At 40.9% G+C, this 19,908-nt stretch overlaps 1 protein-coding gene across 2 annotated transcripts in view; it reads left to right on the top strand.

The window, feature by feature from the left end:
* BOC (BOC cell adhesion associated, oncogene regulated) overlaps positions 1-19,319 on the top strand; it is an 85,712-nt gene extending 66,393 nt beyond the window's left edge. Inside the window, exons 8-20 of one of the 2 annotated variants that reach the window (XM_060770769.2) lie at positions 412-684; positions 3,134-3,432; positions 5,434-5,593; positions 6,206-6,316; positions 7,033-7,239; positions 8,378-8,559; positions 12,429-12,534; positions 13,076-13,198; positions 14,707-14,931; positions 15,163-15,386; positions 16,374-16,444; positions 16,804-17,000; positions 18,633-19,319. In XM_060770769.2, the coding sequence (XP_060626752.2) occupies positions 412-684; positions 3,134-3,432; positions 5,434-5,593; positions 6,206-6,316; positions 7,033-7,239; positions 8,378-8,559; positions 12,429-12,534; positions 13,076-13,198; positions 14,707-14,931; positions 15,163-15,386; positions 16,374-16,444; positions 16,804-17,000; positions 18,633-18,817 (2,363 nt within the window). In that variant the 3' untranslated portion in view covers positions 18,818-19,319. Of the gene's footprint in view, positions 1-411; positions 685-3,133; positions 3,433-5,433; positions 5,594-6,205; positions 6,317-7,032; positions 7,240-8,377; positions 8,560-12,428; positions 12,535-13,075; positions 13,199-14,706; positions 14,932-15,162; positions 15,387-16,373; positions 16,445-16,803 lie in introns of both variants that reach the window. The other variant, XM_067466607.1, reaches the window with a different exon arrangement.
* Positions 19,320-19,908: the final 589 nt, after the last annotated feature.

The raw sequence follows: 19,908 nt of genomic DNA, 5'->3' as shown, positions 1-19,908 counted from the left end.
TTAGATAATTCCTAGCCAAAAGGGCTAGTTTCTTTTATGTGATTAATAAGGTTAATTTTGATAAGACCACCCAAAAGCTCCTCGTACTAAAGCAAGGAATTTGCTCAGAAATATATTGATTTCTTGAGTTCCAATATATGAATGCAGGGGTCTGAACAATCTCTTAAGTCCAAGAACTAGCTCAGGATGTTCTTTCTGGGTTTCATAAAAGCTCAGGTCTGTTAGTTTTCTGTTTTGGAACATCCAGTTACATGGGGAGGCAGGTATCCTTTCCCTGACCCAAATTTTTTGTTGATAGCACAAACTTTTAAAGATATTGGCTGCAAAGTTCACAGCTTCATCACTTGTCTCTTTCAAAACTCTTATAGTTGTTCCCAAATAATATGAACTGCTATTATGTTTCCTTTTCAGAACCACCTGAGGTTAGCATGGAACTATCCCAGCAGATCATCACGTGGGGTCAAAGTGTAAAATTCACTTGCAAGGTTCGAGGGAACCCTCAACCATCCGTTGTGTGGCTGCGCAACGCAGTTCCTCTCTTCTCCAGCCACCGGATGCAGCTGAGTCGCAGAGCCTTAAGGGTCTCTAGTGTGGGGCCTGAAGATGAAGGGATATACCAGTGCATGGCAGAGAATGAAGTGGGCAGCGCACAGGCCATGGTCCAATTGAGAATTGCTCAGCCTCGTAAGTCTTCCATTGAGTCACGGAGGGTCATATAAGTGCATGTAGAACAATGCATATTCTTCATTTATGTGACATATCATGTACGATAGCCTAGATCATGATCTAGAGTGAAATCTCCTGACAGTCTTATTTAGGGAATTCTATGAATATATGGTAACTGTGAACACGTGGAGACTGCTTTATCCCACAAACTTAAACTGGCCTTGAGCAGGTCTTTCAGTAATTAGGAAGAAGAATAGGACCACTCTAGCAATCACCATGTCAGACTACACAGAGATGCCAATGAAATCCAGAAGCATGTGAACAATGTCAACAGAAAGGAGGAAACCATGAAAATGAACAAAATCTGACTACCAGCATTAAAAACTCCAAAATTAGGATATAAATAAAGATCAACACTCAGAAAACGGGAATTCTAGACAAGAAACAATCAGGGCCAGCTAAGACCTCCCAACAAAGGATTCCCCCAGGCAGGAAACAGCCAGGCTTTGAAGCTGCAAGGCCATTCAGTGCTAATCAAGGTAGCCAGTTGCAACGTTCACACTTGCCTCAAACAGACAGATAAATAAACCCATTTTTCCAACAGACCTCACAACGTCTTGAGGATGCCTGCCATAGATGTAGGTGAAAACATCAGGAGAGAATGCTTCTGGAACATGACCATCAAGCCCAGAAAACCCACAGCAACCCAGAATAGTGTTCCTTTTTATAGTTTCCTTTCATTGACTATGCCTGTTAAATTCCTCTTACTGCTTTATTGATCAATAACATAATTTATATTCTTTCCTTTGAATACATATGTAGTGACATATAAAAGTTAGAATTACAAAAAGTTCATAAAAATCAAACAAACAAGAGAACTGGTAAAATCATGTGACAAAAAGAAATATGACTGATGTCCGCAAGCAGGTCAATACCTTTTTCTGCCAGCAGGCATTCAGAGAAGGATAGGGGGCATGCTGCTGGGTGGAATTTTTTTGGGAAGTTGGGTGTTTTAAAATGCATTTGAATTGTATTTATTGTATTTTAACTGTTTGTTTAGCCTAACACACACAGTGCTGTTTAATTGGGGTTTTTTTTTTGTATTGTATTTGTTTTGTTTTAAATTGATCAAAGTATGTGACTGTTAGTCGCCTTGAGTCCTATCGGGGAGGAAGACTGGATAAAAAAGTAAATTTTAAAAGTATATAAATTTATTCCCTTTAGTGAGGGCTCCCTGTTGGCATAGCAGGTTAAACTTCTGATCTACTGAGCTTGCTCACTGGAAAGTTGGTGGTTCAAATCCAGGGAGCGGGGTGAGCTCCCGCTATTAGACCCAGCTTCTGCCAAACTAGCAGTTCAAAAACATGCAAATGTGAGTAGATCAATAGGTACCACTTCTGCGGGAAGGTAACGGCGCTCCATGCAGTCATGCTGGCCACGTGATCTTTGAGGTGACTATGGACAACACTGGCATTTCTGCTTAGAAATAGAGATGAGCACCACCTCCTGGAGTTGGACATGACTAGACTTAATGTCAGGGGAAATCTTTACCTTTACTATTCCCTTTAGCAGTCCTTTCTGTTCATGAAATAGCCAAAGTTCTGTCCAATTCAAATTTCTCCTTCCTATAACATAGTCCAATGGGCATACAGTTAGATCAATGCAGAATATATTGTCCATGAAAAGTTTAGATTTTATTTGAATTAGTCAGTTCTTGTCTAATGCACTAAAAACCTGGTGCTTGATGCTGACCTCCCCACTAATGAAGCAACCTTTCTGCCTTCCAAAGAGACCCAAAGCCAATTAAAACCATACATATAACTGGGACAGATATAGATATAGATATTTATTTACATAAGAAAATGAAAAATAATCAAAGTTTTCTCCCGTTTGAGTGACATTACAAAATGTTTGTGCATTTTTATTGATTTACGATTTTACATTTTGGGACTAGGCAGAGTAACAAGAAGATGCAGAGGCACTGTGTTTTATGTAAAATACAATAACTGTAAACACTCTTTGTGCGTAAAATAATAATACAGTATTTTTCATGTAGAAACTCCTTTGCGAAATTCTTTAAGTAAATCCCCCCCCCCCCAAACTTAGTTCAGTTGACTGTTTTTTCCCCCCAGTTGACTGTTTTTTCATCAAGGACAATAATGCATATAAGACCTAATCAGATGGACATTAATGCTGCAAAAAGGCAGTCATTTTGGCCCTCATTTGGTAAACAGGATGGTTATGACCTCCCTTCTGATTCCATTCATATATTCGCATTACAGTATCATACTGAAAGCACGTTGTCTAATCCCCACTGAGGAGCTATGTGATTGTTTCAATTCAAGATTTATTTTCTTGCTGTAAGGCATAGCAGAATATCAGTTATAAGAAAATGGATAGACGTTTCGTTGTTTACACATTTGGATATATGTTAAAAATGGCAGCGGTCTTCTTTTTTACATTTCAGAAACAACTCCAGAGCCACAGCACGTCTCAGTTGCGGACTTTGCTCACTCCGTTATGCCACCTACCAGGCTTAGCAACAGTGAAAAAGTGCTAAAAGACAAAGCTGTCCCCCTAAAACCCCGGCCCACGACACCTGCCGTGTCCTCCCAGTGTCCCACCCAGGATCAGGTGTCTCCGGCGGAGGCCCCGGTCATCCTTAGCTCTCCCCGGACAACCAAAACGGATTCATATGAATTGTTGTGGAAACCACGGCATGACAGCAGAGCCCCTGTCCTCTACTATATTGTGAAACACCGCAAGGTTAGTGTATTCCAGATTTCTTTTTGTATCCATCTGCCACGTATTCTGATAAAGGTGCCAAACGACCAACTTTTGTATGGCTTACTGGTTTGAGGATTTAGATTTGTTTACCTGTCTATATAATACCAGCTCTTTTCCTTTTTTATCCTGGTGGCGTGGAGCAGTTGTCCATAAGGAACAGATAATCTTGTTGTGTGCCTGTTTTATTTAGCTGTAGCATTTGTGTTCATTGTAGTATGTTGGCAGTACAGTTGCCCTGAAGTTCTTAATTGACTGACATGTAGATGAAATTAGAAACATCCTGGATTTTCTCTGTTGAAGTATTGATGAAATTATTATACTTTTAGAACAGTGTCTCTCTTGGAAAGACAGAATAGAGCCCAGTCACATGCTGAGGGATGAGTGCTGATCTGGGCCTGCAGCTTGTCATTTCTCTGGTCTTTGGGATCTTTGTGTCGTCTCCCTCCTAAAGTTTCACCTGGAAGATTTTGGGGTCAGAGGGAGTTGCCATGGGTCACTGCATTTAGCACTAATATGTTTCCAGCACAGAGCAAATTCTCAGCTGGAGGCTCTTTCTTCTGTCTTGAAGGTCTTTACAGATGGAGCCTGTTCCTGTTAACCCTTACATCACTGCTATTTACATGGCTAGTAAACAGATAATATGAAATGGAGTTTATTTCGAGAAGTAGCTTGATTTTGCAAAACTTGAACTATGCTAATTCCAGTAAATACTATCTAAACAGATATCACAACAAAAAATGTAAACTTTGTACTTGAGCTATAACAGAAGTGAACATCAGCTTCCTTCAGAGCAGCTCATTTATTAACTACATGTGTTCTTAGCACAAATTATTATAAAATGTTGATATGTAACATGGACAGATACAATCATTGTTCATAGTTACTACATCTTCTATTACTAAATCAAAGAAGATGGAGGAGTATGTCTTTCTATGGGTGTATGTGGCTTTCTTCAGACACATGTAAGCATTGCAAGTTGGAAATAGAGGCACCAGAAGATATAGGAGACAATTGACTGAGGAAAAATATTCATCTCTTCCTGTAAAATAAGATCTTCAGTGGAGAGCTTTTTATGGGTTGTTGCTGTAATGTGAGATGGACTGTTTCTTTAAAGAAGGTCTTCTAAGATGATTGAGGATTCCTTGTGGAACACTTTCTCAAAGCCAGTCTTATTATTCTATGTGTACCTTAATATTTTATAGCTTCAGAGATGCAACATTAATCGTGTCTTTTTATGATTTTTTAGTTTTTTGCTTATTACCCATTTCTATTTCTTAGGGGAATTGTAACATAGTTGAGGATGTCCATGATAGAGGAAACAGCATTTCTCTTAAACCAGTGGTTGTCAACCTGATGTTGACCTAATGTTTTGGCCTTTAACTCCCAGAAATCCTAACAGCTGGTAAATTGGCTGGGATTTCAGGGAGTTGTAGGCCAAAAACATCTGGGGACCCACAGGTTGACAACCACTACCTTCAACCTTTTCTGCTATTTTTAGGGGTATTAAAATGGAGTTGGAAATTCTGTCTTCTATTTTAACATTGTTGTTTGTGATTTGTAGAACCTCTTAGTTAAGTGTAATGACTCTGGTCATAAGCAATTAAACCTTGAACTAAGCTAAGTTGTGCTTTCCTAACATCATTTTGTGATTTTTAAAGCTACCAGACTTGTTGTTACTATTAATGTTCCACTTTTATCTCTTGATTGAAATCCAAAGTGGCTAAACAATTCTATTTTCTGGTTCCAAGTGCTGTTAGTAGAGCTACCTGTAAACATAGAAAGCAAATAGCCTAAAACCTGTAATACCATCTAAATTTAAACTTTGGCATAGGTAAACCAGAGATGGAATCAGGGGTAATTTGCAGTTGTTTGAAATGCACATGCTTAGGGCCTCCTACTTACCTGTTCTAGCAAAAAAAAATGCAAACTTTAATATAGAGGTCAGGGGTGCCATGAATGACTGTCCTGGTTCTTCAACAGGTAATGAATTCATCTGACAGCTGGACAGTCCAGGATGTCCCTGCCAACCAGCATTATCTTACTCTGACAAAACTAGATCCAGGAAGTTTGTATGAGGTGGAGATGGCTGCTTACAACTGTGCTGGAGAAGGGCAGACAGCCATGGTTACTTTCAGAACAGGTAAAGATTAAAATATTTCCCCAAAGATGTAATGTATTTTATTTTGAGGAGCAGATCCAGCTACACCAGTTTTGGATTTTGGATATTGGCTGTCTACTTCATCAGATGTATAATACATAATTTGTCATTTATAATGTATAGCATAATATACAAACAGACATGTGTCAATACCAATAGCTGTCTGTCAGCAAAGATATTTTATTTACAGTTACTGGTTAAAGATATCTTTGGGAAAGCAGTATTGTTAAGACACTGGATTGTTCAGGGGCAGTGGTTAGAACTCCTTCTGGATTACTATGCATCTCGTGGCCCTTTATCAAACACCCATGAAAGCCCCCTTTTAGTGAGGAAACTATCAAAATAGTAATAATCGTTAGAAGAAAATGGAAAATTCATACTTTTTAAAAAAAAAAAAAAAGCTAAGCATGCCTCTTTCCATAGCATTGCTTCTTCTTTCTGGTCTCTGTGAATCAGGCAAATATGTCGTCCTGCACCTGCAAGCTTCTACAATGCATTGGGAAAGCATATTTCTATACCTAATTGCAACCAAATCTCACTACTATTCACTATCTGTGGCAATGTATTTTTACTAATCACTTTTTTCTTCTTTAGGACGACGACCAAAACCAGATATTGTTCCCTATAAAGAGCAGCACTTTCAGGAGGATGACCCAGGCGCTAGTTCTCGGAGCAGCAACCAGTCAGACAACACTCGCCTCTCTCGTAAGGCCACGGCAGAGTTGCAGCACAAAAGAAGCCCAGAAAGCAGATTTGGGGGGAAATGACAGGTTATTTAAGGAAGGAAGAAATGAGAAAGAACTGTGTCATCAGGAGAAAAAGCAAAGATAGATACAAATAGTGGCATCAGAGATGATTTCTCCCAATAGCTTTGTGTTAGTCCTTTATCTAACAAGAAGCACCTGCCCGATAAACTCTCCCGCCATTTTAAAATTTGAATTGGTTCTTTAAAATTGAAACTCATATTTGAATAGCACCAAAACCACAGGTTAATCTGATAGAAAATTAGTAATGTATTCTTCTTAGAATCATCTGGGAGAAGAGGAGCAAGATTGTAGCCAATACAGCACTACAGAGATGCATTGTTCAGCTCATCTGGATGAAAACGGGCTTATAAATTTATGGCTTTGCAGTTTTGGTTTAAAGAATTGATCTGCAAGGACATCTGTCATATTCTCACTCCTAAATAGTGGTGTTCCAGATACTCCCTAGACCATAAGCATGGTGGATTACTTAAAAAGGAGCTCTGGGGTAAATTCCCTATTATTTCTCAGAACTGAATAGGATTTTCTCATTTTTTTTCATTTTTTTTAAATTTACATCTTGTATTAGAAACATGGGAGCCATCACCTAGCTTTTCCATTCAGAAACTTCATGGCTTCATGGTATGTCTCCTAACACTGTTCTCCCTTTGCTTACAGCCCCAGAGGCTCCAGATAGACCCACCATCTCCATGGCATCTGAGACCTCTGTTTATGTCACATGGATCCCACGTGGGAATGGAGGCTTTCCCATTCAGTCATTTCGGGTGGAATACAAGAAACTGAAGAAGCTTGGGGACTGGGTGTTAGCTACGAGCGACATTCCCCCTTCTCGCCTCTCTGTCGAAATTACAGGGCTTGAGAAAGGTAAAAGGACTTCTTTTCCCAACATGCATATTCTCTGTCGTAATAAATTCACATCAAGCTAGTTGCTATAATGATACATGTCAAGAAGAAAATGTCATTTGGAAGCTGATTCTAATCCACACTCCTCTTCTAGACAAATGCACAATCTTATAGGCTGCCAAGTTTGAAGCGGTATGGGACCTGCTCCTGGAAAAGCAAAACTAATGTGTGTTGCCCTCAAATGTCTCTCAGATACAAGGGAGCATCCCAGCCTGCTTTTGGCCTCCTGGGGTCATTTTAGAAAGTGAGCAAAGGTCACTTCCTATTCAGTTCCCGTTTCAAAAAAGACCTCTGGGGCCTAAAACGTGGCCCAGAGTGCACCTAACACATGATACTTTTGACCCCACTACAATTTGCCTGTTAGTTGTTTTTTAGCATTGTATAACTGTTGTAGAGAAACTTATCTTTAAAATATGCCAAATGTACATTACAGCTTTGAAATGTTAACTTTTGACTGGAGTTCCCCAGACTGGTGGATTCTGGGAATTGTGATCCTTTCCAAACTCTGCATTGCAAACTCAAGTAACAGTAATGTGGTAATTGGGATTTGTTTCATTTTGTTTTGTTTTTACCCAGACCAAAAGCTACTTTAGGAAGGGCACTTGACACTTTCCCTTGTACTGTTTCTGAACTCCAGGTCACCATCAATCAATAGCTTTCTTCTTGCAGGAATTCAAGCATGTTTGACCTCACAAATGTTTTTTCCCCCCTGGAGATGTAGAAGGGAGTCTATGCATCTGTATCTCTACTTGTCTCATTTCTGTACTCTCAAATGCTTCCTTCGGAAGTAGGTTTCTGTGTACAATATAAATGGTTTTCAATTTACATTGACCGGGAATAAAATAAGAACCGTAATCTGTTGACCATTCAGATTACAGAAAGAATAACAGTTTTTAAAAAGCAAACATTTTCTGAAAACAACTTGGTATTCCCAGGACAGGAAAAATCCTTATATCCCCAGGACAGGAAAAATCGGCTCTTTCAAATGCATCACTTGGCCTCCTGTTGATATGGCATGGCTTATTTTCCAGGAAGAGATTATCAAGGGCTTTATTCAGGTTGGATGGCTCACCTTTCTTCTCTGTTGTTTCTCGTACAGGCGTTTCCTATAAGTTCCGGGTACGAGCTCTGAATATCCTGGGGGAGAGCGAGCCAAGCACTGCATCGAAGCCCCATGTGGTTTCAGGCTACAGCAACCGTGTCTATGAGCGCCCTGTGGCTGGGCCATACATCACCTTTACAGATGCCATCAATGAGACTACCATCATGCTGAAGTGGATGGTGAGGAAGAAAAACTGTATTTGAGGCTGAAGGGCAGAGGAGGGGAATGCGTTCTTTGAGCATGCAGCAGGCCTTTAATCGAGTCCCTATTGACTCGTTCTGGATCTTATTAATACTTTAAACCTTGGTATTGTTTAATTTCTTCTTTTTTTCAAATCCACCTAGAACTGTTACATTTTTTCTATAGTAGTATTGAATGCTTCTAGATAAGGGCACACAGTTTCCAATAATTTGGGGGCAATTTTTTAATCTCCATAATCCCTAAAAATGCAAGTGTAATTTGTTGTTCATTCGTTCAGTCGTCTCCGACTCTTCGTGACCTCATGGACCAGCCTACGCCAGAGCTCCCTGTTGGCCGTTACCACCCCCAGCTCCCTCAAGGTCAGTCCAGTCACTTCAAGGATGCCATCCATCCATCTTGCCCTTGGTCGGCCCCTCTTCCTTTTGCCTTCCACTTTCCCCAGCATAACTGTCTTCTCTAGGCTTTCCTGTCTCCTCATGATGTGGCCAAAGTACTTCAGCTTTGTCTCTAGTATCTTTCCCTCCAGTGAGCAGTCGGGCTTTATTTCCTGGAGGATGGACTGGTTGGATCTTCTCGCGGTCCAAGGCACTCTCAGCACTTTCCTCCAGCACCACAGCTCAAAAGCATCGATCTTCCTTCGCTCAGCCTTCCCTAAGGTCCAGCTCTCACATCCGTAGGTTACTACAGGGAATACCATGGCTTTGACTATGCGGATCTTTGTTGCCAGTGTGATGTCTCTACTCTTCACTATTTTATCGAGACTGGACATTGCTCTCCTCCCAAGAAGTAAGCGTCTTCTGATTTCCTGGCCACAGTCTGCATCTGCAGTAATCTTTGCACCTAGAAATACAAAGTCTGTCACGGCCTCCACGGTTTCTCCCTCTATTTTCCAGTTGTCAATCATTCTTGTTGCCATAATCTTGGTTTTTTTGACGTTTAGCTGCAACCCGGCTTTTGCGCTTTCTTCTTTCACCTTGATTAGAAGGCTCCTCAGCTCCTCCTCGCTTTCGGCCATCAGAGTGGTGTCATCTGCATATCTGAGGTTGTTAATGTTTCTTCCAGCAATTTTCACCCCAGCTTTGCATTCATCCAGCCCCGCACATCGCATGATGTGTTCTGCATACAAGTTAAAAAGGTTGGGTGAGAGTATGCAGCCTTGCCGTACGCCTTTCCCAATCTTGAACCAGTCTGTTGTTCCGTGGTCAGTTCTGACTGTTGCTACTTGGTCCTTGTACAGATTCCTCAGGAGAGAGACAAGGTGGCTTGGTATGCCCATCCCACCAAGAACTTGCCACAATTTATTATGATCCACACAGTCAAAGGCTTTAGAATAGTCAATGAAGCAGAAGTAGATGTTTTTCTGAAACTCCCTGCCTTTCTCCATTATCCAGCGGATATTGGCAATCTGGTCTCTCGTTCCTCTGCCTTTTCTAAACCCAGCTTGAACATCTGGCAACTCTCGCTCCATGTATTGCTGGAGTCTTCCTTGCAGGATCTTGAGCATTACCTTACTGGCATGAGAAATAAGGGCCACTGTACGGAAGTTTGAGCAGTCTTTCGCATTTCCCTTTTTTGGTATGGGGATATAAGTTGATTTTTTCCAGTCTGATGGCCATTCTTGTGTTTTCCATATTTGCTGGCAAATTGCATGCATCACCTTGACAGCATCATCTTTTAAGATTTTAAACAGTTCAGCTGGGATCCCATCATCTCCTGCTGCCTTGTTGTTAGCAATGCTTCTTAAGGCCCATTCAACCTCACTCCTCAGGATGTCTGGTTCTAATTCATTCACCACACCGTCAAAGCTATCCTCGATATTGTTATCCTTCCTATACAGATCTTCTGTATAGTCTCGCCACCTTCTCTTGATCTCTTCAGCTTCTGTTAGGTCCCTGCCATCTTTGTTTCTTATCATACCAATTTTTGCCTGAAATTTACCTCCAATGTTTCTAATTTTCTGGAAGAGGTCTCTTGTCCTTCCTATTCTGTTGTCTTCTTCCACTTCCATGCATTGCTTATTTAAAAATAGTTCCTTATCTCTTCTGGCTAACCTCTGGAATTGCGCATTTAACTGGGCATATCTCCCCTTTTCACTGTTTCCTTTTGCTTTCCTCCTTTCTTGGGCTACTTCCAGTGTCTCAGCAGACAACCATTTTGCCTTCTTCGTTTTCTTTTTCTTTGGAACGTACTTTGTTGCCGCCTCCTGAACAATGTCGCGGACTTCTGTCCATAGTTCTTCTGGGACTCTGTTTACTAAATCTAGTCCTTCAAATCTGTTCTTCACTTCCACTGTATATTCGCTAGGAATGTTAGTGAGATCATATCTAACTGGTCTGTGTATTTTCCCTGATCTCTTTAGTTTTATTCTAAATTGGGCAATAAGAAGTTCGTGATCTGAGCTACAGTCAGCCCCAGGTCTTGTTTTCACCGACTGGATGGATGTCCGCCACCTTTGGCTGCAAAGGATGTAGTCAATCTGATTTCGGTGTTGACCATCTGGTGAGGTCCATGTATAAAGCCGTCTTTTAGGTTGTTGGAAGAGAGTATTCGTTATACACAGCGAGTTTTCCTGGCAGAATTCTATCAGCCTGCGTCCCGCTTCATTTTGTTCTCCCAGACCATGCGTGCCTGTGATCCCAGTTGTCATTTGACTTCCCACCTTGGCATTCCAGTCTCCTGTAATGAAAATAATGTCTCTTTTTGGTGTATTATCCAGTAGGTCCTGCAGATCCTCATAGAAGTGTAATACCTAGCACAATTCACACAAAAAATATCTAATAGTAGAATTGACATGAAAAAAGAAATAAATTAGGCAGGAAAAAGGCTGAATGATTCAGTAGTGTTTCTTTGCATGTGTTGACAAAAAGAAGACAACGCATACAGACAGTGCCTAAAATGCTCAAGCACCTGCGTTTTTCCCTGGGGCATCCAAGCAACTCCTCAGATAAAAACAAATTCATTTGGGACAAAGCGGGAAAACCCTGCTTTGTCCTGAAGTAATTTGATAGCTAGAAAAACCCGGGTCTTTCCAAATGTGGACGCTGTGTGGATTGGGTCTGGGGGTTGCATTACGTTACTTCCGGTTCCAATCCACACAGTTTTCAGGACTTTTGGCCTCCTGGAGGCAAAAAAAACAAAGATAGCCTCCATCCCTTCCCAACACCCCCTCCCCTCCAGAAAAGCCTTTGAAAAAGAAAATAATTTACCCATCCACCATTACCGTGCTGCCAGATCTCTCCTGGCACGTAGATAGAAGGAAAATCGCTCCTCCCCCCCCCCCCCCTTCTCCTGGTGCACCATTTCTATGCAACAGGAGATCTCTGGCAGCATGGTAATGGTGGCCGGGGAAGTTATGTTCTTCTTTAAAGGCTTTTCTGGGGTTTTTTGTTTTGTGTTCAGGTAACCCACCAGAAGGCCCAGCAGGACATCTGGACACCCACCCCAGAAAAGCATCAGCTTTCTGGGGCATGCGTGAACTGCAATGCGGGCCCAATCGGGTTTTTAAAACCCAATTGGGTCCTCATCAAAGTCCTGTCTGGAACTGCCCAGAGAAGATGTCCAAATAAGTTCCAATAAGTTAGCAAAGTTTTCTGGCTCACGGTAGCATCTAAAATTAAGTAGTTTAAAATAGCCTTAACTTAATCTTTTCTCTCAGTCAGTCTCATGCCTGTAAATTAGGCTTGTCCAGTTGCCTTTGACCTGCCTTTTGTGCTGGTCCTTTGGTTGTATAATTTTCCATTCAGTCTGGATTTTGCAGTTGGTGGGTTTCAACAGTCTAGTAATAAGAGAATAGCCTTGATGAGCACCTGTGCTTTTATTAATGTCTGCCTTTTACTTTTCTTTGCAGTATGTTCCAGCCAGCAATAACAATACACCAATTCATGGTTTCTACATCTATTACCGACCAACAGACAGTGATAATGATAGCGATTATAAGAAAGAAGAGGTAGAAGGTAGGAAATAACCTGCTGACTGTGCTCCAACTGTTAATTCCTGTAATATGCCTTTAGTCTGTCAATCAGTAAAATGTTTACTACTCCTGTGTCCATGATAATAAAGGAAATGAAAGAGTTCTGTGAAACGCACTCTTTGGCTGGATGATGCCAAGTTTTAGGAATGTAATTAGTCATAAGAAAACAGGAGTCCTTTCAGTATGGTGTAGTGCATTAATGCTTGGAGAGCAATTTCCAACCTTTCAAATAAGGATTTCTTCAAATTTGCTGCTCACTGTATAATGATACTCTTTATATAAATTATTATTATTATTATTATTAAATATAAATTAATAATATTTAATATTATTGTGATGTTACGTTCTCTATTGTATTGTGTTTTGAGGCTTCGGCCTGTGTAAGCCGCATCGAGTCCTCCGGGAGATGCTAGCGGGGTACAAATAAAGTTAATAATAATAATAATAATAATAATAATAACACAGAGATCCATTCATGGTCTTAGCAGATGACAAAGAACATTGATCTGTTTCCTCCTGTTCAGGTGACCGATACTGGCATTCAATCAGCCACCTGCAGCCAGAGACTTCCTATGATATTAAAATGCAGTGCTTCAACAAAGGTGGAGAGAGTGAGTTCAGCAACGTGATGATCTGTGAAACCAAAGGTAACAACACTGCAATAGGGTGTTTAAAAAACATCTGGGTCTCTGTTCCATAATGAATAGATTCTGAGGAGATCTAGAAGCATAAGATGATACACTAAGATGAAATGGACCAGGAGAGTAAATAGTGGGGAGGGAGCAAAAAGGAAGTATTCTGTTGATACAAATTCATTCATTAAGTGCATAATTTGCTGGTAATATAAGATCCCATTAGTACTAGATGCACCTGATATGCAAAATAGTCTCCGTATTGCAAAGGAGCCGATAAAGAAACTGCCACTGGAACTAACTATATTTGAATAGGTGAACATTGACAAATTATTATTTTTTTAATGGCTCAGTTGGACACTACGTAACAAGTGACAGGAGGATTTTAATGATGTGTTCAGTGACTTGGAACAAATAGTTTGCTAATGTTCCCCACCACCACAAGACTACATATCATGCCCATAACACCCAACAAGTGCCACTGTCACAAGCAAACATTAATATTTCTGGTGATACAGGAATGATGATCATCATTATTATTAACTTTATTTATACCCCGCCTTTCTCTCCATGGGTACTCAACGTGGCTAACAATCCCACACTTAGTTAAGTTTCAAATTCGCAATATAAAAGTTAAAAATTGATTAAATAGCAACACTATGGTAAAACAGATTAAAATACAATGAATACATAAAGGAGCCCCTGGTGGTGCAGTGGGTTAAACAGCTGAGCTGCTGAACATGCTGATCAAAAGATTGGCTGTTCGAATCCGGGGAGTGGGGGGAGCTCCCGCTGTTAGCCCCAGCTTCTGCCAACCTAGCAGTTCGAAAACATGCAAATGTGAGTAAATAAATAGGAACTGTTCCAGTGGAAAGGTAATGGCACCTCATGCAGTCATACCAGCCACATGACTTTGAAGGCATCTACGGACAATGCTGGCTCTTTGGCTTAGAAATGGAGATGAGCCCCAACCCCCAGAGTTGGACTTGGCTAGACTTAATATCAGAAGAAACTTTTACATTTTAAGTGCCCTTTAAAACTCACACACACCCCTCCCCAATCCCACCCACGCCTCCCAAATGCCTAGTAGAGCATCTCTAAACATAAAATTATTTAAACTCTGAAAGAACAAGAAAAATGATCTGTGATTGGAAGAGTTGAAAAGAAGTAATAGTGTAGTTGTTCGGGGTGTTGAAAACTTTTGCTCCTGCATAATACCAATTAGCACTAAAAGTTATAATTATATCCTACAAAGCTCTTATAACATTGTGCTCTGAGCAGTAAAAGCAGATTATATTTCTGTTACAGTGCTCAATGAATGTGAGAGGCAAGAAGGAAATTGAACTTATTAGTGAGGTTGACAAGAATCAAACAGATAACATTCATATTTTGATGCTGTAACACAGGGCAATGTAGTATTTTAGGAGAAAGACAGACTAAGATAGACAAAGAAGTCAAAAGGCAAACAGGTACCTTTGTTAGTTATCTGTTGAGATCTAACCATGACTTTTCTCTTCTTCTAGCTCGGAAATCTGCAGGACTGCCTGGCCGCCTCCCACCACCCACTGTGTCTGCGATACTGCATCATCCACCACCAAACAGTGGCCATAATGGCCTCGGGGCAGGTGCCATGGTGGCCCGTTCGAGCGACCTGCCCTACTTAATTGTAGGGGTGGTTCTGGGCTCCATTGTCCTCATCATTGTGGCTTTCATACCATTTTGCCTTTGGAGGGCTTGGTCTAAGCAAAGTAAGCAACTTGCGTAGGGAAAAGTCAAATGTCACTCTTAAGAAAAGTTTGCCACTGTGTGTATGTGTGTGTGTACATCATTGACAGAAAGCTATAGAGTATGATAAGGGGACCCAGCTAGAGGTCAATGACAGTTCTGTCCAAAATATGCCTGGGAAAGCTTTGAAATTGAAGTTGATGTTAGATCTTTGGTTTATGTGTCATACACCTATATCTTCCTTTGTCATTCAGAACAGACCATAGACCTGGGGTTTCCTGGAGCTGGGCTGCTGGTGCCATCTTGCCAGTACACCATGGTGCCCCTGCGAGGGATCTCAGTGCCTCGAGCAAATGGGCTGCGTTGTGCAAATGGGGTGCCCCTCCCTGCAAACCAGGGTGCCAATGGCCATTTCCCTGCAGCCTCAGTTGGGTATCCTAATGCAAAGTCGCATGATTACAGCCCAGATGAAGTTCAGGTAATTTCTCTAGAAATAATGCATTGGTTGTCTAGTTTTTCATACTTCCTTGCCCTTGTCAAGTCCCTTTTGCTAGTATTTCGGATTGATGATCCTGCAGCTAGTTTTGCTTCATTTATAAAACGAGCTTTTCTCGACACCTTCCTTCTTTTATATATAAAGCAGGGTTTCTCAAACAGGGTTCCCTGGAATCCTAGGGTTCTGTGAGAAGTGGCTAAGGGGGATCATGATTGGAAAATAAAAAACACAAACTTTTTAGGAGCTGGAGGTATAATCTTTTAATGCAGGGATTCCCAGAAACTTGAAAATTATTTCAAAGGTTTCTTCATGGTATAGAAGTTGAAAAAAATCTGATTTAAGTTATTTTGGCCTGCACAAATAGGAGTAAAGTGCCTAGATCTAGGGAAATCATGCTACCCCTCTATTCTGCCTTGGTCTATCATAAAAACATGGAAAAGGTTTATTAAACTGCAAAAAAACCCTTGTTTTTGCGGGACGTCCTGCAGCACATTTTGCTATAGTTTTCCAATGAGTATTTCATCGAGTCTCAACCAATTCAATTTGTGGCAGCCACAAAAATGAAGTTTCTGGAGTATAACAACTACTGCTGCTGCACAATTAAACAGGAATAACACTTTCAAACTAGGAACAGAAAATCTTTCAAATTTTGTTACATTGTGATACTGTGCCAAACCAACATTGACCAGGGTGTTCATGAAAATTATTTTAAAGCATTTTGGCCTTTGAAATTCATAATTGGAGGCTCTTTCTGTAAAGAAGGCTCTGTCATAGAAACAGATCTCAGCAATAGGCATGTAGTTCCATGTGTTGAGTCCACATTGGGTTAGATACCCTCAAAACAGTTGGCTTTTTATTCTTATATTAATTTGAAATTTGTAAAATTGACCACTTGTGGCATAAATAAAACTAAACTATTGAATCCTCTTCTGGATTTGGTGATTTCTAATATTTTTCCTCTAATTTCAGCAGAATGAGACCAATGCTTTTCTGCAAGGAAGAGTGCTGCAAAATGGAGATATTCCAGCTGATCACCAAAGGTATGTAGTTTTTTATTATCCTGCTTCCTTCCAGTAATGGGAGCTGGGAAGCTCACAACATGATTAAAAGCAGTTAGAATTTTTTAAAAATCTGAAATTTCTTATATCGGGAAAAGGTAATTCAACAATTATGGACACGAGCCTGAGTGAGCTTTCCCACCGAGGTAAGGGGCAAGATATATTGCTGCATATTATATCTTATGGAATGCAGAATCTGAGACTGAAAATAAAGCTCTGCCATAATTGTGTTGAGATTCAGTTTCCTCGTCCATCATATTTAATCACAACTGAATTTAAATGTTTTGATGACTTCAACTCTTTATTTAAGACAATGGCTTCCTTTTCCTCCTTCTTCTTAGGACACCCAGTCCTGGACCCGACAGCCTTTCTTTTCTCTATGGGCTTCCAGATGACTCCACACACCAGCTGCTTCAACAAAGTAACAACTACCATCACCATCGTCGTTGTGAACAATTTGTTGGCCTGTGTAACTCCCTCCCACAAAGGAAGGGCAACTCCTCTATGGAAGATGTGAAGAATCATGTTTTCCATACAGGTCAGTGTGACAGAGATTTTGGAAAGAGTTGTGTTCTACCTCTTGACGTGCATTAAATCCCAGAGGAGCTGCTGCCTAAATCTAATACGGGCAGAGAAAGGAAAGCCATGACGTGAAAATACTAGCATCACATGAAGCAGCAGTCACAGGAAATCCCTTATACCTGTTTGTAGAGCAGCAAGATTAATCAGAGATTGTAAGTGTTGGAAGTTTCTATTCAGTTAAAGCTCTTTGCTACATTCAAGGATTTTCTATTGGCTATTTACAAAAGCCAAAGGGATTTTGGCCTGCATAAATAGGAGCATAGTGCCTAGATCCAGGGAAGTCGTGCTGCCCCTCTATTCTGCCTTGGTCAGACTACACCTGGAATACTGTGTCCAATTTTGGGCACCGCAATTGAAGATGTTGCTAGGCTGGAATGTTTCAGGGCAACTAAAATGATCAAGGGTCTGGAGAACAAGCCTATGAGGAGCGGCTTAAGGATGTGGGCATGTTTAGCCTGCAGAAGAGAAGGCTGAGACATGATGGCCATATATAAATATGTGAGTCACAGGGACGAGGGAGAAGGCTCGTTTTCTGCTGCCCTAGAGACTAGGACGTGGAACAATGGCTTCAAACTACAGGAAAGGAGATTCCATCTGAACATGAGGAAAAACTTTCTAACCTTGAGAGCTGTTCAGCAGTGGAACTCTCTGCCTTGGAGTGTGGTGGAGGCTCCTTCTTCGAAGGCTTTTAAGCAGAGGCTGAATGGCCATCTGTAGGGGTGCTTTGAATGCAATTTCCTTGCTTCTTGGCAGGGGGTTGGACTGGATGGCCCATGAGATCTCTTCCAACTCTATGATTCTATGATTTCTCGATTCCCCCTGAAGTTCACAGTAGTATGAGGAAAGTGCACTTCTCCAGGAATACATATATAGTTGTGAAGTATTCCCATGACAGCATAGAGTACTCTGGGACAGGCTGCTCTTAGATAAACAATTAAAACCCATTAGATTTACAAAGGGACAGTTCCTTGAGAAGGCATTGTTGGTTTGTTAATATGGATCAACACAGCTGCCCAAATGGCTGGATGGACATCTGTCAGGGGTAGTTTGATTGTGATTTTCCTGCTTCTTGGCAGGGGGTTGGACTGGATGGCCCACAAGGTCTTTTCCAACTCTTGTATAGGAATAGAATCACAGAATAGAATAATATTCTGTGATTTTATTGGTATACAGTCTGGCAGTCTTCAAGCATATGCTGTAGACACACAAAATAAGCAGCCAGATGGGGGAGTTAGCAATGAAACATATTCATCCTTTCGACATCAATCCTCTGCTGCCAGCCAAAAACTGCCTGTGAACAGATTGATTTCAGTGACTTTTCTCGTTCTTAATTTTACTTGGAAAATTTGCAGAGTATTGACTTCCAATGCAGATTATGTGTTGTGATCTTCATGGATTCAATGAAGTCTTTTTTACAGCTCTCTGACAAGCTGTCAGTGTTTCAAGTAGTAGTATTTTGATCATATCTGCCCAACAGGGAAGGGATTCAGACTCTTTTGTGCATGGAGCAAATGGCCTTTGGGGGTTTTAGGGGAAGGTGGTTTCTGCCATAGCATGCACTTCTGATTGTCCTTTTGTGTATCCTCAGATAACACCTGCTGCCCTGGTTTAGTACCAGTTGAAGATGTAGAGCGGACAGACTTTTGCCAGGATAGAAGAGAAGTGTGGCCTCAAAACCCAGCTGACACAGACTTGCGGGAGAGAAGCATAGAGAAGCACCTGAACAACCCTCTGCTGCACGTTCCCTCAGATGCTCTTCCTAGCACCAGTTAGGGAACAAACTGCCTTACAAAGACTATTCTAAAACAGAGAAATTGTTATTTATTTTTGTATTACATCTTTATTTATATATTTATGTGCTTGTAAATAGATGTATATGTGCCTTCTATAATTACGTGGAGAGAAGTGGCATCGTAGGGGAAAGTTCAAGAGAAAATGGGTCAAAGCTGGAACAATAGCATCTGTCTTCATCAGACTGCAGAAAAAGCGGCTTTTTGGTTTCCACCTGAGAAGCGGATTAAAGAAGCACAAGGCCAAAGGGCCCATTTTCCAGCAGCAATAAAGTGTATTGAATGACGATATTATGGGCAAGGGTTATTTCTTACCTCCCTGTAAGAGGAATCTTCACTGCAGAGTGCTAAACGAAACAGATATAAAGTACATACAATACTTACCTGCATAAATAAGCAATATATGCATACATACATAGTGTGCCTGTAATAAAACAAATGCCATGCTTCATCAAGTAAATAAAGAATGCTTCTTCCCTTTGAAAGATTCTCTGTTGACTGCATTTCATTTTTTTTAAAATTATCAACATGTTACTGGGTTATTGTGAGTTTTTTGGGCTGTATGGCCATGCTCCAGAAGCATTCACTCCTAACGTTTCACCTGCATCTATGGCAGGCATCCTCAGAGGTTGTGAGGTCTGTTGGAAACTAGAAAAAATTGGTTTATATATCTGTGGAATGTCCAGGGTGGAAGAAAGAACTCTTGTCTGTTGAGGTAGGTGTGAATGTTTCAATTGGCCATCTTGATTAATGGCCTAGCAGTTTTTAGGTGTGGCTTCTTACTGCCTGGGGGAATCCTTTGTTGAGAGGTGATTAGCCATCCCTGATTGTTTCTTGTCTGGAGTTCCCCTGTTTTTGAATGCTGTTCTTTACTGCTATGATTTTAGAGGTTTTTTTTTTAATACTGGTAGCCAGATTTTGTTCATTTTCATCGTTTCTTCCTTTCTATTGAAATTGTCCACATGCTTGTGGATTTCAATGGTGGTTGTTAGAGTGGTCCAGCATTTCTGTGTCCTCAAATAATATGCTGTGTCCAGGTTGGTTCATCAGGTGCTCTGCTATGGCTGACTTCTC

The sequence above is a fragment of the Anolis sagrei genome, chromosome 3 (assembly GCF_037176765.1).
Source record: "Anolis sagrei isolate rAnoSag1 chromosome 3, rAnoSag1.mat, whole genome shotgun sequence".
Taxonomy (NCBI): Eukaryota; Metazoa; Chordata; class Lepidosauria; order Squamata; family Dactyloidae; genus Anolis; species Anolis sagrei.
This window is presented reverse-complemented; position numbering and strand designations above follow the sequence as displayed.